Source organism: Phragmites australis, chromosome 17 (genome assembly GCF_958298935.1).
Source record: "Phragmites australis chromosome 17, lpPhrAust1.1, whole genome shotgun sequence".
In the NCBI taxonomy this organism is placed as follows: Eukaryota; Viridiplantae; Streptophyta; class Magnoliopsida; order Poales; family Poaceae; genus Phragmites; species Phragmites australis.
In genome coordinates, this window is record NC_084937.1 from 26170433 (window position 1) to 26186738 (window position 16306).

The window sequence follows — 16306 nt, forward strand, 5'->3', positions numbered from 1 at the left end:
TTGAATCGAAAAACGCTTATTTAAACAATCAGGTATTGCACAAAGCTTCTGCGCCTGTACAAAGCTAAGATTGTACCCGAGGTTCACATAGATTCTTTTGACATTCCCCCTCGGTCCAACTTATGCCCGAGGTTGCACGATCAACTAAATGTTACTCCCGATAATGTATCACCCCTCTCCAGGGATTAAGTGAGATTTTGCCCAGCCATCAACGGCGGTACGAGCTATCAATTGTCTGTGCCAAAGTAGCGATCGCCGTACTCCCCCAATCCTGGGATGACCCTGAATTCCTCGTTCAACCCAGAATCAATCTCTGATGTTACAATCTTCAACAAAGGAAATCGCTTGCAAACACATTGAATCCCTTCAGGAGCCTGTTCACAAAATGTTGAAGAAATCACGTAACTAAAAGAAAGAGAAAGGAGCAACAGAACCGTTGAGTATGCCAAGTGATATACCGAGATGAGATTGAGGAAAATGATTCGATCCTCAGGAACACCCTTTCTTATAAGAAGATCAATAGCTTGATTTGCTGAGTTGCCTACAAAATAATAAGGTAAAAGACATCAATCGCAAGCAAAGTGAGATACATGTGCTAAATGCCCATGGCTCAATAGATGTGAACTAATTGCGAAGCACAAGAAGCATCTATTACTTCTACTGGGTATAGCGAACAGCATTTCTTCCAATGCCCCCAAAAATGTAGCACCCAATTTCATTATTGAGTGCATAAACAATGAACAGTTAATTCATCACTGCATCAGAGTTTACAAAATTCAGAGCATTTCCTTACAGATGAGACAATGAACAAGTTTGTTAATTCATTTTAATTGTAAATCAGTAAAGGAGAGGCTAATTATCCTGAGTGATATTGTATCAGGATCTCATAGTCCAAATGATTTGTGGCTGCACATGCATAGTTTCAAGGGGATGCTTTTACCATCACAAACTGATTCAACTAACCTTAGTTCCAACGAATGAATGTAACAGACAGAATAACAGGTAAAACTGACCTGTACCAAGCACTGGATCCAACAGTAGAACATGCCGTTCAGCAATATCCATGGGAAGTTTGTGATATATAAGCTGGATGCAGAAAATGTAATATAGTTATTTAAGGAGACAAATCCAATCATTTATTTTTTTCAAGAAATCACAAGATCCGAATGCTTACCTGCTGTCCGTTGTCTCCAACACGATGTATTAGAATTTTCCCAATCTTTATACCTTTACAGCAAGCACGCAATGCATTCTCCATACTCTCACCACTGCAATTAAATGATATATAAACAGTGCTAAAAATTTATTCCATGCTACTATTAATTATGTCAAGAAACATTCACAAGATTGTCTGCAAAAAATGAATACATCTAAGAGGAAAAATAGGTCATGATGTATGTTTCCTTACAGTTTGATTGCTACGCAAGGAGTAAAGCATGACTGTATTGAGTACCATGCGGTTACAATGATTCATGATGGTAAAGTATGAAAGACCTATAAGGAATGAACACTCAAGAAAGAAGAGTATGCGTATCCAGATAAAACATGAGGAAATGTTATACATATGTACTCTGGTTTGCAAAACTATGTTGCAAGATCATGGCAAATACAGAACACAAAAGGTCTACATGAGAGGACATAGAACAAGACAAGACATAATGCAAAACTGTACTCATAACAAATACTCTTGTGCATGCTTACTTAGCATGCGCCATAGTTAATTCAGTGTGTGTCCATCCTTAAAATGCATTACTTCTGGAAATGCTTGTGTATTGGGTTTCAAAGTAACTTTGTTCCAAAGCTTACCTTCGTACAATAGACACTCCACAAAGCTTCTTGCAGAAGTCGACTCCCATATAAACGGATCCTGGACCCAAACAAATAATGCGTGAAATGACGTTCAGCAAAAGAACTTATTTTTTTCCTCAAAGTACAGATACAACTAGCAGAATTTTTAGCAGAGAAGACAGCTGTATGGAATGAAAAGGATCGATCGTCTATCATTCGATCGTCATACTTTTTAGTTTGGTTTCCAAAAGAGAGTTTTCCTATACAAATTAAATCAGATCTTTCTAAATCAGTTTTTTTAGCCAACCACTGAACCATAAATTGCCAGTTTCAAAGGGATGCTTATTTTTTAAGCATTCAAAGTCTGAAAGCTAGCTAGCTAATTCTGAGGCTCAGCAGCACCAGAATAAATAAATGCAACTCCCTATCATATTGAGCTTCAGTTGACGCCTAACACTGGCTGACATCAATGCTATAGATTCAACCAAAAAAATGTAGGTAAAGGGGAGGGGGGATGAGCTATCACTTTAGCCAAAACAATATGGCACATCAGTCACACATATACCAATCAATTATCATATGGACAAGGATGGATAATTAATCCTTTACTGTCCTAATCAAGTGTCTATCTTTATAGTCTTTCAGAACAATGGCAGAAACTATTTTAGCTACTAAGATGGCACAAAGTATTAAATTATTCTACACAGCTGTAGCAGGTATTACTGGAAAGACTAAACCTGAGAGTCAGTCAGTCCAGATGGAATAAGATGGAAAAGGTAAATCAAAAGGCGAACAACTAAGCAGAAACAAGAAATCTGGTGACATTTGCAAAATACCTGTTGGAGTAATAACCTGCTTTTCTGTAAATGGCAAATACCCCAGACCATGCTCAACTACCTAACATGGCAATTTTCAAACAAATAGCAAATCAGTTAAAGTGATGGACTAGGTCATGAAGTTAAAGTAGGGAATAAACGCTATGAGAAAATAGTAGTACCAAACGAATCAGCCGTTCTGAATAAAAGACGAAGTCAGGTGTAGTGATGTCCCTATCACGAATCAGAGTATGCATTCCTCGGATCTGTCAAATTCATTATCAAAGGCAAAAAGAACTCTGAAATCCAGCAAAAAACAGTGTAGAGGTTAAAGATCAATAAAGACGATAAGCTTTACCTGAAACGTTGATTGAACTACATGAACGTTTGGATAGATTTTGCACAGGTCATGCTGACCAAGCTTTGTATGGATATGTTGAACAATCAGATCAACTGCGACATGGTTATCACCTCCTCGTGGTATGATCACGTCAGCATACTTCTTTGAAGGCAGAACAAAATCATCAAATGCTGGCTTCACAAACCTCCCATACTACAAATGCCAACAGAATTTCATACTACAACAGCCGTTTATATATGTGAAAAAGGAAACATCAAGAGGGCATGAAGACAAAAAGGGAAAACAAAAACAACAGTTGAACTACCTGGTCAAGAACCGAGTTAATATCTCTACCTCTTTCAACTGTATCACGCCTTATTCGTCGAGCAAGCCTAATATCAGCATCTGATTGGTGCATCATGGACCCCCGAAAAGAAGTGAACAAAATTTCAGCTAATAACATGAAGAAGCGATTCATAATTGCTATAACCAACCCTAATCTAACAGTGAGAATGACGAGAAACCTGTGTCCACAAAAATTTTCATGTCCATCAGATTGCGAACTCTCTGATCATGAAAGACTAAGATACCCTCCAAAATGATGACATCTGATGCATTAACCTAGCAAAATCAATTTAGAGCAGCCACTTAGTTAGGAAAAGGGTTGCAGAGTTTATCAGCTTACACGAGTTTTCCAACTTTCCAGTACTCCAAAGAACAATCTAATATTTGTTGAGGCATATTGGTACTGATATAAACTAAACCAATAGAAAGAACATTAACATAAAACAAGTATAAATAAGATAAATTTCAAGAAACATATAGCATGATTGTCCAAGAGTTCAATATATGCTAGCTAATTTTACCCCGTTTAGTTCATAGTTAAGAATATTTGAGTGCATACTTCAGAAGCAATGCCATCTGAAGCGCCAATGTCTATACCAGGGAATTACAAACCTGAAAGTGCCAATAGAAAAAAATAAACTTCCACTTCATGGCCTTACTGCAGATTGTACCTCTGAAGCATATATGAAGGATCAAAATACAGTTGCAAATGTTCTAGCTAAACATACAGACGAATTTGGTTGGTGCCTAGTTTATACCATGCCAAACGCAAACTGTCATCTCATCACAAGAGATAACAGAAGAAAGAAAACTTCTTCCCCAGAATTATTCAAAAGACCAATGATCTGAACTGTAAGTCACAAAGAGAAACTTTTTTCATGCCAACAAGTTGACAAGTGATTACTACCTTCCTAAAGCTCTCAGAACACCGTCGGTGTTTCTTGAAATCATATATAGGAACATTGACAGGCTGTGCACGTTTCAGCTGCCCCATGCATTCCAGAAGTTGTTCTGTATCAAATGCATCTGCAAGCAAAGAAAGCATTTCGTCTCACATTTCAACAAAAGAATAGTCTATTCAAGCTCTGATCACTGACATGTGTAGCATACTTCCATTTCCATCTAAATGGCAAATCAAGTACCAGGGTGATCAAAATTATAGTCTTGGGCGTGTGCGGATTCTTCAGCAGTTAGGCCTCGGTAGAATGAGTCCTGCAAAATTACAAGCCCAAAATGAATTACACTAGTTCTTCAAAAGTCACCATTAGATTGATTTGAAGGAATCGTCAAACCTAATCCATATTTGCTGATTCTGACCAATGTGACTTCATAAGCTAGCTAACATGCAAGAAAGACTGTGCACCAAACTTGCTGGCATTCGTATACAGATTCGCGGCAATCTGTAACTATCCTTAGCTAAGTAATGACTAGGCTAGCATCCCCGACCTTCAAATTCGATGAACTGCATAACTTGGACACGCTCCACAAAACCAGTAAACTACAGAGCAAAAATTAACAACAGGATGCAGCCGCAGGTGAAGCTCTCAACCCAAAACACTCCGACCGCAGGAGGCGCCGACAGTGACCACACACACCTGGTTGACGAGCACGACGCGGTGGTCGTGCAGCTGCTGGATGATCATGTCGCACACCGTCGTCTTCCCCGACGCCGTCCCTCCCGAAACCCCTTGAGAAAGTCAAGCAGAAATTCTCAAACAGGACCACCACAATGAGGAGCGGTTGGCCAGCCGGACACTCGCGCCGTGCTCGCGGGGGGGAGGGATGGGGTGGGGGGGCTGGAATGACCTACCGATGACGAAGGGCTGCTGGACAGCGGAGGGGGATGCGAGCTCCGCCACCGCGGCTGCGGCGGCGGTGCCGTTGGCGTAGACGGCGCCGTTGGAGTGGACCGCGGGCCCCGCGGCGGAAGAGGCTCTGGCGGAGGAAGGGGAGGACGGGGCGGACGGGGAGGAGAGGCGGAGCGCCTCGAGGCGGAGGCCGCTGAAGTGGGCCCCCACCGCCGCCTCCATGACGTCGTCCACTGCCTTCTCCGGCATCGCGCGCCGCCGGCCGATCGGGATTCGAGATTCGCGGGATTTGGGGGCTCTCTTCTGGACTTCTGGTGGAGCGGTAGCCGGTGGGGCTTGGGTGCGGCCGAAGGGTGTGACAGGCGGGGCCGCGGCGCAGGGAGGCTAGGAGGGGGGAGTGTACCTTTTTTTTCAGTGGACGGGGAACAGGAATGTGCTATTTTGGCGCACGCGTGACACACGGGAACTCGTAACTTCCTATTTTTAGAAAGTTTTTTTATCCATAACTTTAAAAAAAATATCAAGATAAATTTTCTGAATAAGTTTTTGGAATAAGTGTTTCAAAAAAGTTAATGAGAACAATTTTGAGGAAAAGCTTGGTTGAAAAAGTTATTTGAATAAGTTTTTAGAAAAATCCAAAAATAGAAAGTGGGCTTGTTAGGAAGGCAGGTGAGCAAAGCAAGGCGCACGCATGAAAAAGGATTTTTCTGCGGGGAACATGAGGCGTGCAGGGTCAAGAAATGTTTTGGTTGGTTTCTGTCTGTAGCAGCAGGTGCCGCTCCCTTTACAGTTCATTTAGGATCTATTTGTTTTGCTGCATTTGAATTGGTAAATACGAGATATTTATTTATACTCATGTAATTTTGTACATAAATTTGTTTGGTTGACTGTACGACCGATACAGTATGTATAAGTTATTCTGGCTATATGATACGTCCAAATCGAATATCATTATTATCCAGGTTGGACGGATATAAATTGCATGAGCTATAATGTCAGTATGACCCACTCATCAGTCGCAGGTCACAAGATCATTACATCTATTCATATAGATAACCAAACAACTTTATAGATTCACTACATTCACCATTGCATCCGCTCATACAGACAATCAAGTACTCTTCTCAAGAGTTATATGAATCCCTAGCCTCCTTCCACTCAGTCACGCTATACGATACAACCTTTCTTTTGCAACTAAACACACCCTTGACTAGTTGTAGACTGGATCAGGACGAGCATTAACATTTTTTACAAAACTCAGCAACATTCACACTACCATATTTTATACTCATACAACACCTATTGAAGCCTGGATATATAAATCTTAAAGATTGACAAAATCATCATATATATATCTCGATGTCGACGAATATATCATCTATTAATAAAAGAAAATTATATTTTGATGAGACACGTGAAGAATAAATCTGAGTTTGATATGCGCTGCATAAGGTGTACAACCACCTCTCTAACCAACATGCCTTTTGCATGATTCTGGAGCATTGTCATCTACAATGTCTTGCGTGCCTTTTTTACAGACATCGACATAACTTAATATTGACGTGATCTTGAGATTTATTTTTATTAAAAAAAACAATTCCTGGTGAAGAAAGACAGCTACTGTGGCATAGTGAAAAGGTGACACTTGTTTGTAATAAATTGCTCTGGTTAAGTCCCATTAATAGAGCAGACTATGTCAGCAAGCATTTTCCACCATCTTGAAAAAGGTGCCTATTTTCTCTATTTTATGCTCAGGGAATGTTGGATTGTTGATCCCAATCCAAGAAAATTGAGTTGACAACATAGTGATAGGCAGTTGGCCACTTGATACTTACTAATACTCTCTTTTTCATCATTTGCAACTTGCAAATCTCCTCACGCTTTTATAAGTGATAGGACTACGTTCCAAAAGGTATGCCAAAATAAAAATTAAATATCTGTTCTTTCCTTTTCAGGTTCGTCCACATAACATTCAGGGTTATTGTTTTTATGTCCTTTCGGACTTGCAGGTCTCCATTTAATTCTAGGGAAGTTCTACTGTAAGATTTTCCAAAATTCTGCATGTATGTATAGAATGTTCTCATAAGCAAGGTGTCTAGAGTAATCAAGGAGTATGGAAAAATTGAACAAGAAGGATCTGCATGGTGTTAAGGACAGTGACAATTTGGGTAGGATTCAGGCATGTGTACATTCTAAGGGAGCTCCTATAATTTTAAACCAGGCCGGGTAAATGACCTTGCTATCACGCTAGCAGCTTCAAAGAGGAAAAGATATTTGAGAATAAAGTAGGCCTTTATCACCATCAGACACTTCAGTAGCAAACCACAACAGATGCATCATATCCACAGTGGAGGTAAAGAACGACTCACCCATCCTGCAAGAAATATGAAAAGAAAAACAGAAAACAGCATAAGATACCCTTTCAATTTTGAATTTATTTTATCATTACAACTCATACAAACCATGTACAAAAGAAAAGGGAAATAACGCCTGTCAGTAGAGGTGGTAGGATTTAACGCAACAAACGGCCAATTCTGAACCGATCCTACAGAATCGGTGCATTATGCTTGCCATAGTAGTGCATAGAACTGACTTCGGACAGAAATAGCTCAATCCTGCCCTCTCCACAGCACACGATTGTACTCAGAAATACGACCATAGCGTACAGCTCAACCCTACATACCCACCAAGAAAACTATTGCTCCGATCAGAGACCAGTATTGTAATCGTACTAGCGCTGCTTCTCCCGCGAGGGACGAGAGCGGTAACGGGACGAGATTGGACGGAAGGGGAAGGAGGTCGTACCATGAACTGACCAGCACGTTCTTGGGGGCATTGTTGGCGCCGGAGACGTCGAAGCTGCTGAAGCGCCGTGGCTGCGGCCGTCGGCAGACAAGCGCCTTCAGCCGCAGACACCTCTGGCTGCCATGACACCGTAAGCGACGCTGGCGCCACCGCGTACTCCGCGAGCCCGCCGCCGTTCTGTCAGGGAGGTGACTGATCCGTGACCGTGTTAGTCACGGCTCGGCGTGGGCTACGGCGACGGCCTCCTCCGCGCGCTGGCTGGTCTCCATCGCGGTGGTCGAAAGATTCCATCCTCGACATCGCCTCCTATGCGGCCGCCGCGGAGCCGGTGGGTGGCCGAGCCGAGAACCTTGTCCACTGCTTGCTGCCCGGAGATGAGGGTCACGACGCCTCCATGCCGGCAACGAGGTGCTGTCTGACCACTTCGTCGTCAAATCCAGCCGGCCGCGTCATGTTCTGATCCGCTCCCTGCATGGACGTTCTCCCTAACTCCTCTTCCTCCCCGTGCCAGCCCTCGGCAGCCGCCGTTCGCCCCGGTGTGTGTTCAACGAGGGTGTGTTTGCAAAAGAAAAGCAGATCAATGGGTTTTTTCAATAGATTCCCTCAAGTTACACTTCTCCTAGCATCAGTCTGGACCGCAGGGCTACAATCGAACGGTCAACAAAGACCCAGGTCGATATTTGATTTACCGTCCACCCCTACCTAACCTGGTCGTTGTTCCATCTGCCGACCATCCCATGTCCAGGGTGGATCAGTTTAAGATGACAGTCATTTTCTAGTGATTAATTATATACATCATATCTATATAATATTTACTGATTTAATAAGTGAGATACTCGGATCTTTAATCTAATAAATGGGATATCCTATTATTTTATTTTAGTCATGTTTATTTCCTGTTAGATTTTGGACTGTATAAGCTCGTATTAAGTGTATTATGAACTATACCATAATCCAAATATATATTTACAGAATACACTTTCAGAATCTAACCGTTTATTTACAGAATATACAATACACAATTCAGAATCTACAGAACCTTAGATCCGCCGCTACCTTTGCCGCCTAAACGCTGCGAAATCTCCACGTCTCTACTTCCACCAGCGCCGGCGGCGGCGGCGGTGGCGTACGTCGGCCGCCGTCGTGGCCCGTTTACGACTTTTGCATCACGAGCAGAGCAGCAGCGAGGACGTTCTAAGTGCGGACGATGACGGCGACCCTGCACGGCGGCGCATCAAAAGCCCTGCTTGAATCATCGGTCCTGAGCTGGCCCTCTGCTTCGACGACTACGGCACGGCACGTCCTTAGAAGTTTGGTCTGTTGGCTGCAGCAACCACGACGGGCTTGGGTCATTCATCGACAACTCCGCGCGGCCGCACCTCGTAGCGCGGGCTGCCGGCAACGGAGGAACCTGCATCGCAGCCTCAGCACGTGCCGCGCCGGTCCTCGTCGGCCGCCTTGCCGCCCCAACATCGCCGCCACTATCGTGCGCCCGCTGCCACGGTTCTTGAACGGAACGGCCCTACTCGTAGTTGCTTCGCCGTCGACGCATGCCGTGCTTGATCTGGTCCGGCGTGCAACACCAAGATCGTCCCGCTTGAGCGAATGCCGCCACATGACGCGGATGATGACTTGTGTATGGTAAATGCAACAATTAAATTTGTAGGGAGTTATTTGCAGCTTGAGGTGACTTATAAGGGGTATTTGTAATTTTCCCTTTATTTAAGAAACTTGTGAATATCCAAAATCACGAACTGACATATTCTCGAAAGGAATACCTGGTTGCTTATCAAACTTGAATTAGAGCCAAATCTTGTCAGGAGGGATTAAGACTAAGGATATGTTTGGAACCTTGCTAATCCTTACCTACCTGGTTGGGCAAGCTCACGTGCTGACGTGCATTTGGATCTCCAGCAAACTTCATCGGCGCTCGCCTTGCCAGTCCGATTTAGCAAAAACTGCTCTCCGACACTAGCAAGGTTAGCCTAGCTAGCGAACAGACCTAGGCTAACTCCAACGAATCGGCAAACTGGCAAAATCCAGCGCTACAGTGATTTACGGTTACTGTAGCATCTGTATTCACCTCCAACAGAGTCGGAATCCAGTGCTACAGCAATGCGGTGACGGTAAAGGGAGGAGAGGGGGCGGCATTTTTTGGACGAAACGGAAGAGCAACAACACTGTACGCCTCTTTCCGCGATGATGTCGAACACGATGGAGAGATCAGAGTCCACCGGGCACGACGCCAAGCACGCCGACCTTCCTCTCCTCCTCCACCACTGAGTATGCCGACCCTCCTCTCCTCCTCCTCCACCGAGCACCTGCTACCGTTGATCAGACCCGACTCATCCCTCTCCCCTTCCTCGCAACACGCAAGGCAGCCGCTCCCGGAACCGCGAAGGCCAAGGAGGCGCTGCCAGGAGCAGGCGCACCGCCGCAGGCGGCGCAACGAGGCAGGACCTGGCCGACCCCGGGCCTTCCAAAGCCAGCCAACCACGCGGCGTGGCCGTTGGGCTTGGATAGCGTGTGCTGCCGGCGCGGATGGAGGAGGGAGGGGGCTGCGAATGGAGGAGTGAGGGGGCTGCGGATGGAAGAGAGCTGGAGAGTGAACGGTTAAAGGAAAATAATATAATAGAGGAGAGAAGATAGAGTTAATTTATAGAGTATCTGTTGGAGATGGTTGAAAAAGGTAGTGTTGTAATAGTGATCGTGGATACTATAATAGTGTTATAGAGTATGAAGTTTTAAGGTAATTGTTGGAGATGGCCTTACAATTCGGTGGCAAAGTTTCAAGAAAGGACTAAACCGGTTGCGGGTTTGAGTCCTCGGTCTCGTGCTACCGTGCTTTCAATAAAGCTGTGAAAATAAGTCCTATTATTATTATTTTTTTAAAGTTAGCCTTATCAAATGAGGCGAGACAAGCTCGCAAGTATACAAACGGACCCTAAGACTAACTAAGTGGCCGGAGGAGAACTAGCGGCAGACACGCTAGCGAGGTGGCTGGATTAAATGTCTATTTATTTGTTACTTTTGTTTTTTTTTTAAAGCTGCTTTTAAATTTTAGTTCTTAGCTTTTACATTAAATTTTAATTTCTCAGCATATAACTTCTCAGATAAGCTACTTTTAATTTCTAGTTCATTTTCTCCATAAATAAGTTTCTATCCCCTCTAAAAACTACTTTTCAACAACCCCATTCTCCATTTATTTAGACTTTTGACACACAAAAATTAGAAACTAAAGCAGTAAACAAACAAACACTTACACTAGGCGGCATATTGAACGCCTGTCATGTCTCAGCGTGGGCTAGAGTAACAGTAAAACAGTGCTACCCAGTTAGACCATCTCCAACTATATTCTCTTCATTTCATTTCCTTCTTGATTCCCTTTCCCGTTCTTTATTTTCTCTAATCTCCAACAGTTTTCCTTCGAAGGAAAAGTAGAGATAATACCATTCTAAAAGGAATAATCTTTAGAATTTTTTCGTGACGAGAACCGTGAAGGAAAACTATTAGAGCGCTAAAGAGAACAAAATCCCTTTATGACGAGATTTTTGTCTTGGAAGAGAAGCTGTTGCCCATGTTCTTACCGAGCTACTGGAAAACTACAGAATCTATACCGTTCGTGTAAATCAAATCAATTCTCGCAACAGATGGGAAAATTCTCGCATTCTGAACAGCGCTTAAACTATATGTATAGCCGACGTCCAACCTCGTGAAAAGTGTTCAGTTAACTCCGATACGTTCTTGCCTGTTGATATTACAGGGCTAGTTAGGGATATTTTTTTAAAAAATGTAATGAGTAGAAGAGCTATAAAGAAGCTTGACATTTCAGATCAAGCGGTTCATCTCAAACAATGCAGCCTTTACGCCAAAACCTCTCTCTTCAGTATCAAAGCAATTTGTTTTAACAAAACCAAGTTCACTGAATCCTGGTACAGCACAGAAGGAAGCAGACACGAATGTTTCTATGAAGTAACAGCTTTAGGCATAAATCCCCAGTCTAGGGAACACGTTCGAAGCAAATGGCAGCTGCAGCACAACCGAAGCGTCGACTTAGTCCTTCCTCAGTTCGATGTACTCACGTTTAGTTCCAGCTTTGTTAATGACCACGATCTCCAACTTATCGCCCTGCAACATTTGCATGTTTGTCAGACCAGCACAGTAGCAGATATAACAATAAGAAACAACCAATGAATACATTTTGGTAATGGGAGGGTGCAACGTACAGTGTAAATGTCTCTCTCAGTTGCAGATGCAAACACATCCTTAACTAGATCGACAGCCTCAGACTCCGACAAAGGTGTGACAGCATCCTGCACATATTGAGAAGATTCTTAGGCTCTCTGGAGCTATTGTTATTTTCTGATCACCATTCATTTATACATGTGAGTGCAAATTTGGTCAAATTGGTGCTCAATGAACAAAATAAATCAATAACATATGTCTGAAACACACAAAGGATGTAGAATTGTGCAGGGCTTACTCTTGCAGGGAGTAATAGCGGACTGGGTGATTTTAGTTGGTTGTCCAAGACTGGAATGATCAAAGTAGATCCTGTTCCTTGCGCACTGTATCCGGTCCTCTCATAGGAACCAACTGCATCATAAGTGAAAACGCATCCTTTCCCTGTGCAAGTGCAGGTCATGCTTATTGGAGTGTTCGAACAACACTAAAACAGTAAACAAGAAACGAAATTAAGAAAGCAAAAACATATCTCACCTTCACTGTCAAGCCCACCAAGCACATTGAAGGCATAATATGGGAAGAATCGCTTGTAGTACAGGGTATTGGAGAGGAGCTGTGCCATGGCGGGGCAGCTCATCCTTTTATTGTGCTGGTGCTGGTATAGCTATAAACAAAATAAAGACAACTTAACATATTAGTTCTGGTGCAGTTTATAGTGCTTGATATCAAATAACCGCTTGACGTCGGCAAATAGAAGGATAGAATACGCATACAAGAAACATTTAAATGTTGATAAGAGTTATGAGTTGTGAAGTTTACCAATTCTCTGGCAGCTAGGTTCTTGTGCAGAGCCTTAATATCACCTTGGAAGCCGGAGGATGCTAATACACATTTGTCAGCCCTATACACATGAAGAGAGAATGTTTTAAGTTTGGACACTAAGAATGAGCAGCATGCTGAAATAAAAATAGCATAAAAAATGTCAGCTCCTAACCATCTTTGTCAAAGAGCATGATTAAATAACAATAAGGAACAGGAACCTCAATGCAATAATGACAATAACTTGACTGGCAAACAAAACAGAATGAATTAATTCGTGTGTCACTGATTATACTTCCTTAATTTTTTTAAAAACTGTGTATGGGAATTCAAGCAAACAACAAAATAACTTTGTAGAACAACCTCTCATATTCAATAAGTATAGAGCAAAAAAATCAACCATTAGCCATTACAAAGTTATTTCTCACCATTAAAGTTGTACTGGAACAAATTCACGGTAGAATTGAGCACACATAAGAAAAGCTCCAACCATCTTATGAGTTACAAGAAACCAGTAACCTAGCATACATTAGTAGCAATACAAAAAATGCTCAAGAGAAACCAGTAAGTAGACCACCAACATTGGCACATTAGTGTGGTATATCAAACAAAAACACAACTATGCACCAATGCCTGCCAAAACGTTTTTAACAAACAGGACAAAACGCAACTAGACCTAAATCACCTTGCATGGTGAAAGAATATGTTAACAGGAAGTCAACTGAGACAACCATATAAGATAATAAATATTTAGTGGTTTAAAAGGCGAATAAGTCAAAGCTCACTGTAAATCTTTAAAAAAAGATTCAAGAGAGCAAGCGGACCAATATAGGAGTAAACCTAAATGCTATGCTTACATCTCCTGGCCTACGACGGCATTTTAATGAATTGCTGGAACCAACAGTTTGTTTCAGCAAGGTATGTTTCCCTTGTGATGCAGTAAGCAGTGTTTAACATTACTGTTCTAAGACAACCTATCACGTATCCTAATGCAGGAGTAAACACAGGAACATAAGGTAAGCTTACTCTAGAAATTATGCAAATGACCCAATCTGCTCAGCCTTGTTTGAGGTCAGGAAATTGATGGGCTGCAGATCGCAGAACAATAGCGACATCATCAAACAGTAGCATTTACAGAAACCATACCGAGTTAACCAGTAATTGCCGCAAAATAAAAGAATACATAAAGTACGGTCTTTTCCCCAATTCAACCCCAATCCTCCAAATAACAAACCCTAGCTAAATCAACCAACGGCTGCACCAAACCGTGCTAAGAATCACACCTTCCCACCCAACAACCCGACCACGCACTGCATCAAAAAGGCCCGCGCGAGTCTCCCAACCGACAAACCCTAAGCTCAGGCGGGTAGATCGATGCGCGCGAATCGGTTAGGGGACTCACAGATCGCAGATCTTGGAGTGGTCGCGCGTGAGGATGCTGTATCCGACGGAGAGGCGGGTGTCTGCGGCGACGACGCAGTAGTCGGCGCCGGCGATGGCCACGCAGGTCCTTCGGAACAAAACAGACCGTCGTTAGAGAGCGGAGAAGACGGACGGCGGGCGGGCGAGTGAGCGAGGGGCGGGGGAGGAGGAGAGAGGGCACCTACCCGCCGTTGTTCTCGTAGACCCAGTCGCCGCGCCTCGACATCGCGGTGGTCGGAGTGGGCTGGCTGCTCGGGTTGGGGTGGTGGTGTGGAGTCGCCGGAATTGCGTAGCGGAGCAGTAGACGCCTCCTTGCGTTATGTTCGATGCGAGGCTTTGCGGGCCTTGGGCTTGGGCCGAGTCAGAGATGGATTAGATTTCTTCGTACGCACGGGTCCAGTCCAGAGAATTTTTTATTTTTTATTTTCAAAATCAACAGAAATATGTGCCTGTTTCAAAAAATAAAAAATAGGTGTTTCTCTTTGGCTGAACAGACGAGAAATGATGTGGCATCTACGTGTCAGGTGCAGAGATACTTCTCATGCTCTGAGTGTGTCTCTGCACTTGACACGTGGATCAGAGAGAGAAAAGGTATCAGGAGACTGACTACTTGACCCCACGGTTGGCCCACACGTCGGCGCCCACACGATGGGGAAAGCCCGCTACCGTTGCTGCTCGCGGTGGCAGTGGCCGTGCTGATGGCCACCGCGGCGGCCATCACGGTGGAGGACTCGACGCCGGACAACATCCAGCCGCCGTCGACGCTGAAGATGCAGGCCGCGCGGGTCACGATGGACTCCGCCGCCGTCATCCACGCCTCGCCCGACCTGCTCGCCATACGTGTGACTGTTACTGGTATACGTGCCACGTGCGCTGACGCATGATACCTCATCGTCCGGCAGGGGGAGGACTCCGCCTGGGTGACCGTCAACTTCACCGCGCCGGCGCCGTCCTCGGGCCACTGGGTCGCGCTCTTCTCCCCTGCCGATTTCGGGTACGCACGCTCGACGCCATCTCAAGACCGATCATAATTAGTTAGTTGTCAAGATGAGTTTGCAGCTACATAATTGCTGCTATCATGACTTGTTCCTGCAATCCGATCCGTGTGCATGCATGTCCTATGGTGCGCGCAGTTTGAGCGTTGGAGGCAGCACAAGCACCAATGCTGCAGCAGCAGGGGAAGAGGGGCCTGCAGGGTTGCCCAGGGTTTGGTTTCCTTGCCCGCGTCACTGGCCTTGCCTCGCCCAGCAAGGCTAGACTGCCTTGCTGACGTAGGAGAGCCGAATCGGCTTCCCCGAGCGAGCGAAGGAAAAGCTTGTTTTCGCAGGCAATGAGACAACCGGTGAGGAATCCAAACACGCGTATTTTTGCTCACCCAAGCTAGACGAGCGCCAACAGGAGATCCAAACGTGCCCTAAGATCAATCAAAAGAGGTTGGCCAACCCATCCGTTCGTCCGCCTGCGCCGCCCAGCTCTTCAATGAAATGCTAAATTTTCAAGGGTGGTCTCGGGTAGGGATGGCAACGGGGTCAATCTCCGTTGGGGAATGCTTCCCCATCCTCATCCCCATTTAGCTATCGGGGGGAAAATTTCTCCCATCCTCATCCCCGCGGGGAATTTGCGGGGATCGGATCCCTAATAAGAATATAAAATTGAATGATATTTGATTATTTTTATATATTAACAATATATATGTTGCATAAATAAGTAATTTATTGATGTATATGAGGATAATTAATACAAGATTGATTAAATATCATAGGTTAGAAAAAAAGAATAAGAATAATTTATTATTTACTCTACGTAATGTAATATTTGTATATTTATATACTTAAAAAAATATGTATATATGTGATATCGGGGATATAGCGAGGAGCAGGGACGAAAAGCATCTTCCTATTCTCGTTCCCATATAAGTTCACAGGAGACGAAATCTCCCCATCCACTAATAGAGAAATTCTTCACGGAAAATCGAGGAT

General features: G+C 43.9%; 2 protein-coding genes across 2 annotated transcripts; both read right to left on the bottom strand.

Annotated features, from left to right (window-relative positions):
• LOC133897248 (uridine/cytidine kinase UKL1, chloroplastic-like) lies at nucleotides 1-5481 on the bottom strand. The gene is made up of 14 exons (XM_062337897.1): nucleotides 5099-5481; nucleotides 4884-4975; nucleotides 4431-4500; nucleotides 4196-4314; nucleotides 3468-3564; nucleotides 3269-3348; nucleotides 2962-3156; nucleotides 2786-2869; nucleotides 2625-2685; nucleotides 1807-1867; nucleotides 1175-1268; nucleotides 1014-1086; nucleotides 459-541; nucleotides 1-374 (listed from the first exon to the last, which is right to left on the bottom strand). The coding sequence occupies exons 1-14, from the start codon at nucleotides 5343-5345 to the stop codon at nucleotides 228-230; spliced, it is 1503 nt and encodes a 500-aa protein (XP_062193881.1). The 5' UTR covers nucleotides 5346-5481; the 3' UTR covers nucleotides 1-227.
• A 6267-nt stretch (nucleotides 5482-11748) lies between these two features.
• LOC133897748 (proteasome subunit beta type-1-like) lies at nucleotides 11749-14662 on the bottom strand. Its single transcript, XM_062338566.1, has 7 exons — nucleotides 14513-14662; nucleotides 14308-14415; nucleotides 12906-12987; nucleotides 12621-12750; nucleotides 12385-12527; nucleotides 12128-12214; nucleotides 11749-12029 (listed from the first exon to the last, which is right to left on the bottom strand). The coding sequence occupies exons 1-7, from the start codon at nucleotides 14551-14553 to the stop codon at nucleotides 11955-11957; spliced, it is 666 nt and encodes a 221-aa protein (XP_062194550.1). The 5' UTR covers nucleotides 14554-14662; the 3' UTR covers nucleotides 11749-11954.
• Nucleotides 14663-16306: the final 1644 nt, after the last annotated feature.

Excerpts from the sequence above, each read along its gene's own strand:
- LOC133897748 (XM_062338566.1), bottom strand. The coding sequence starts at position 14,553 with ATGTCGAGGCGCGGCGACTGGGTCTACGAGAACAACGGCGG. Across the intron at positions 12,988-14,307 it reads CACTCCAAGATCTGCGATCT|GGCTGACAAATGTGTATTAG; the intron begins GTGAGTCCCCTA and ends TCATGTGTATAG. Across the intron at positions 12,215-12,384 it reads CGCTATTACTCCCTGCAAGA|GATGCTGTCACACCTTTGTC; the intron begins GTAAGCCCTGCA and ends CAATATGTGCAG.
- LOC133897248 (XM_062337897.1), bottom strand. The coding sequence starts at position 5,345 with ATGCCGGAGAAGGCAGTGGACGACGTCATGGAGGCGGCGGTGGGGGCC. Across the intron at positions 1,087-1,174 it reads TTGGAGACAACGGACAGCAG|CTTATATATCACAAACTTCC; the intron begins GTAAGCATTCGG and ends TTCTGCATCCAG. Across the intron at positions 375-458 it reads TTTTCCTCAATCTCATCTCG|GCTCCTGAAGGGATTCAATG; the intron begins GTATATCACTTG and ends TTTTGTGAACAG.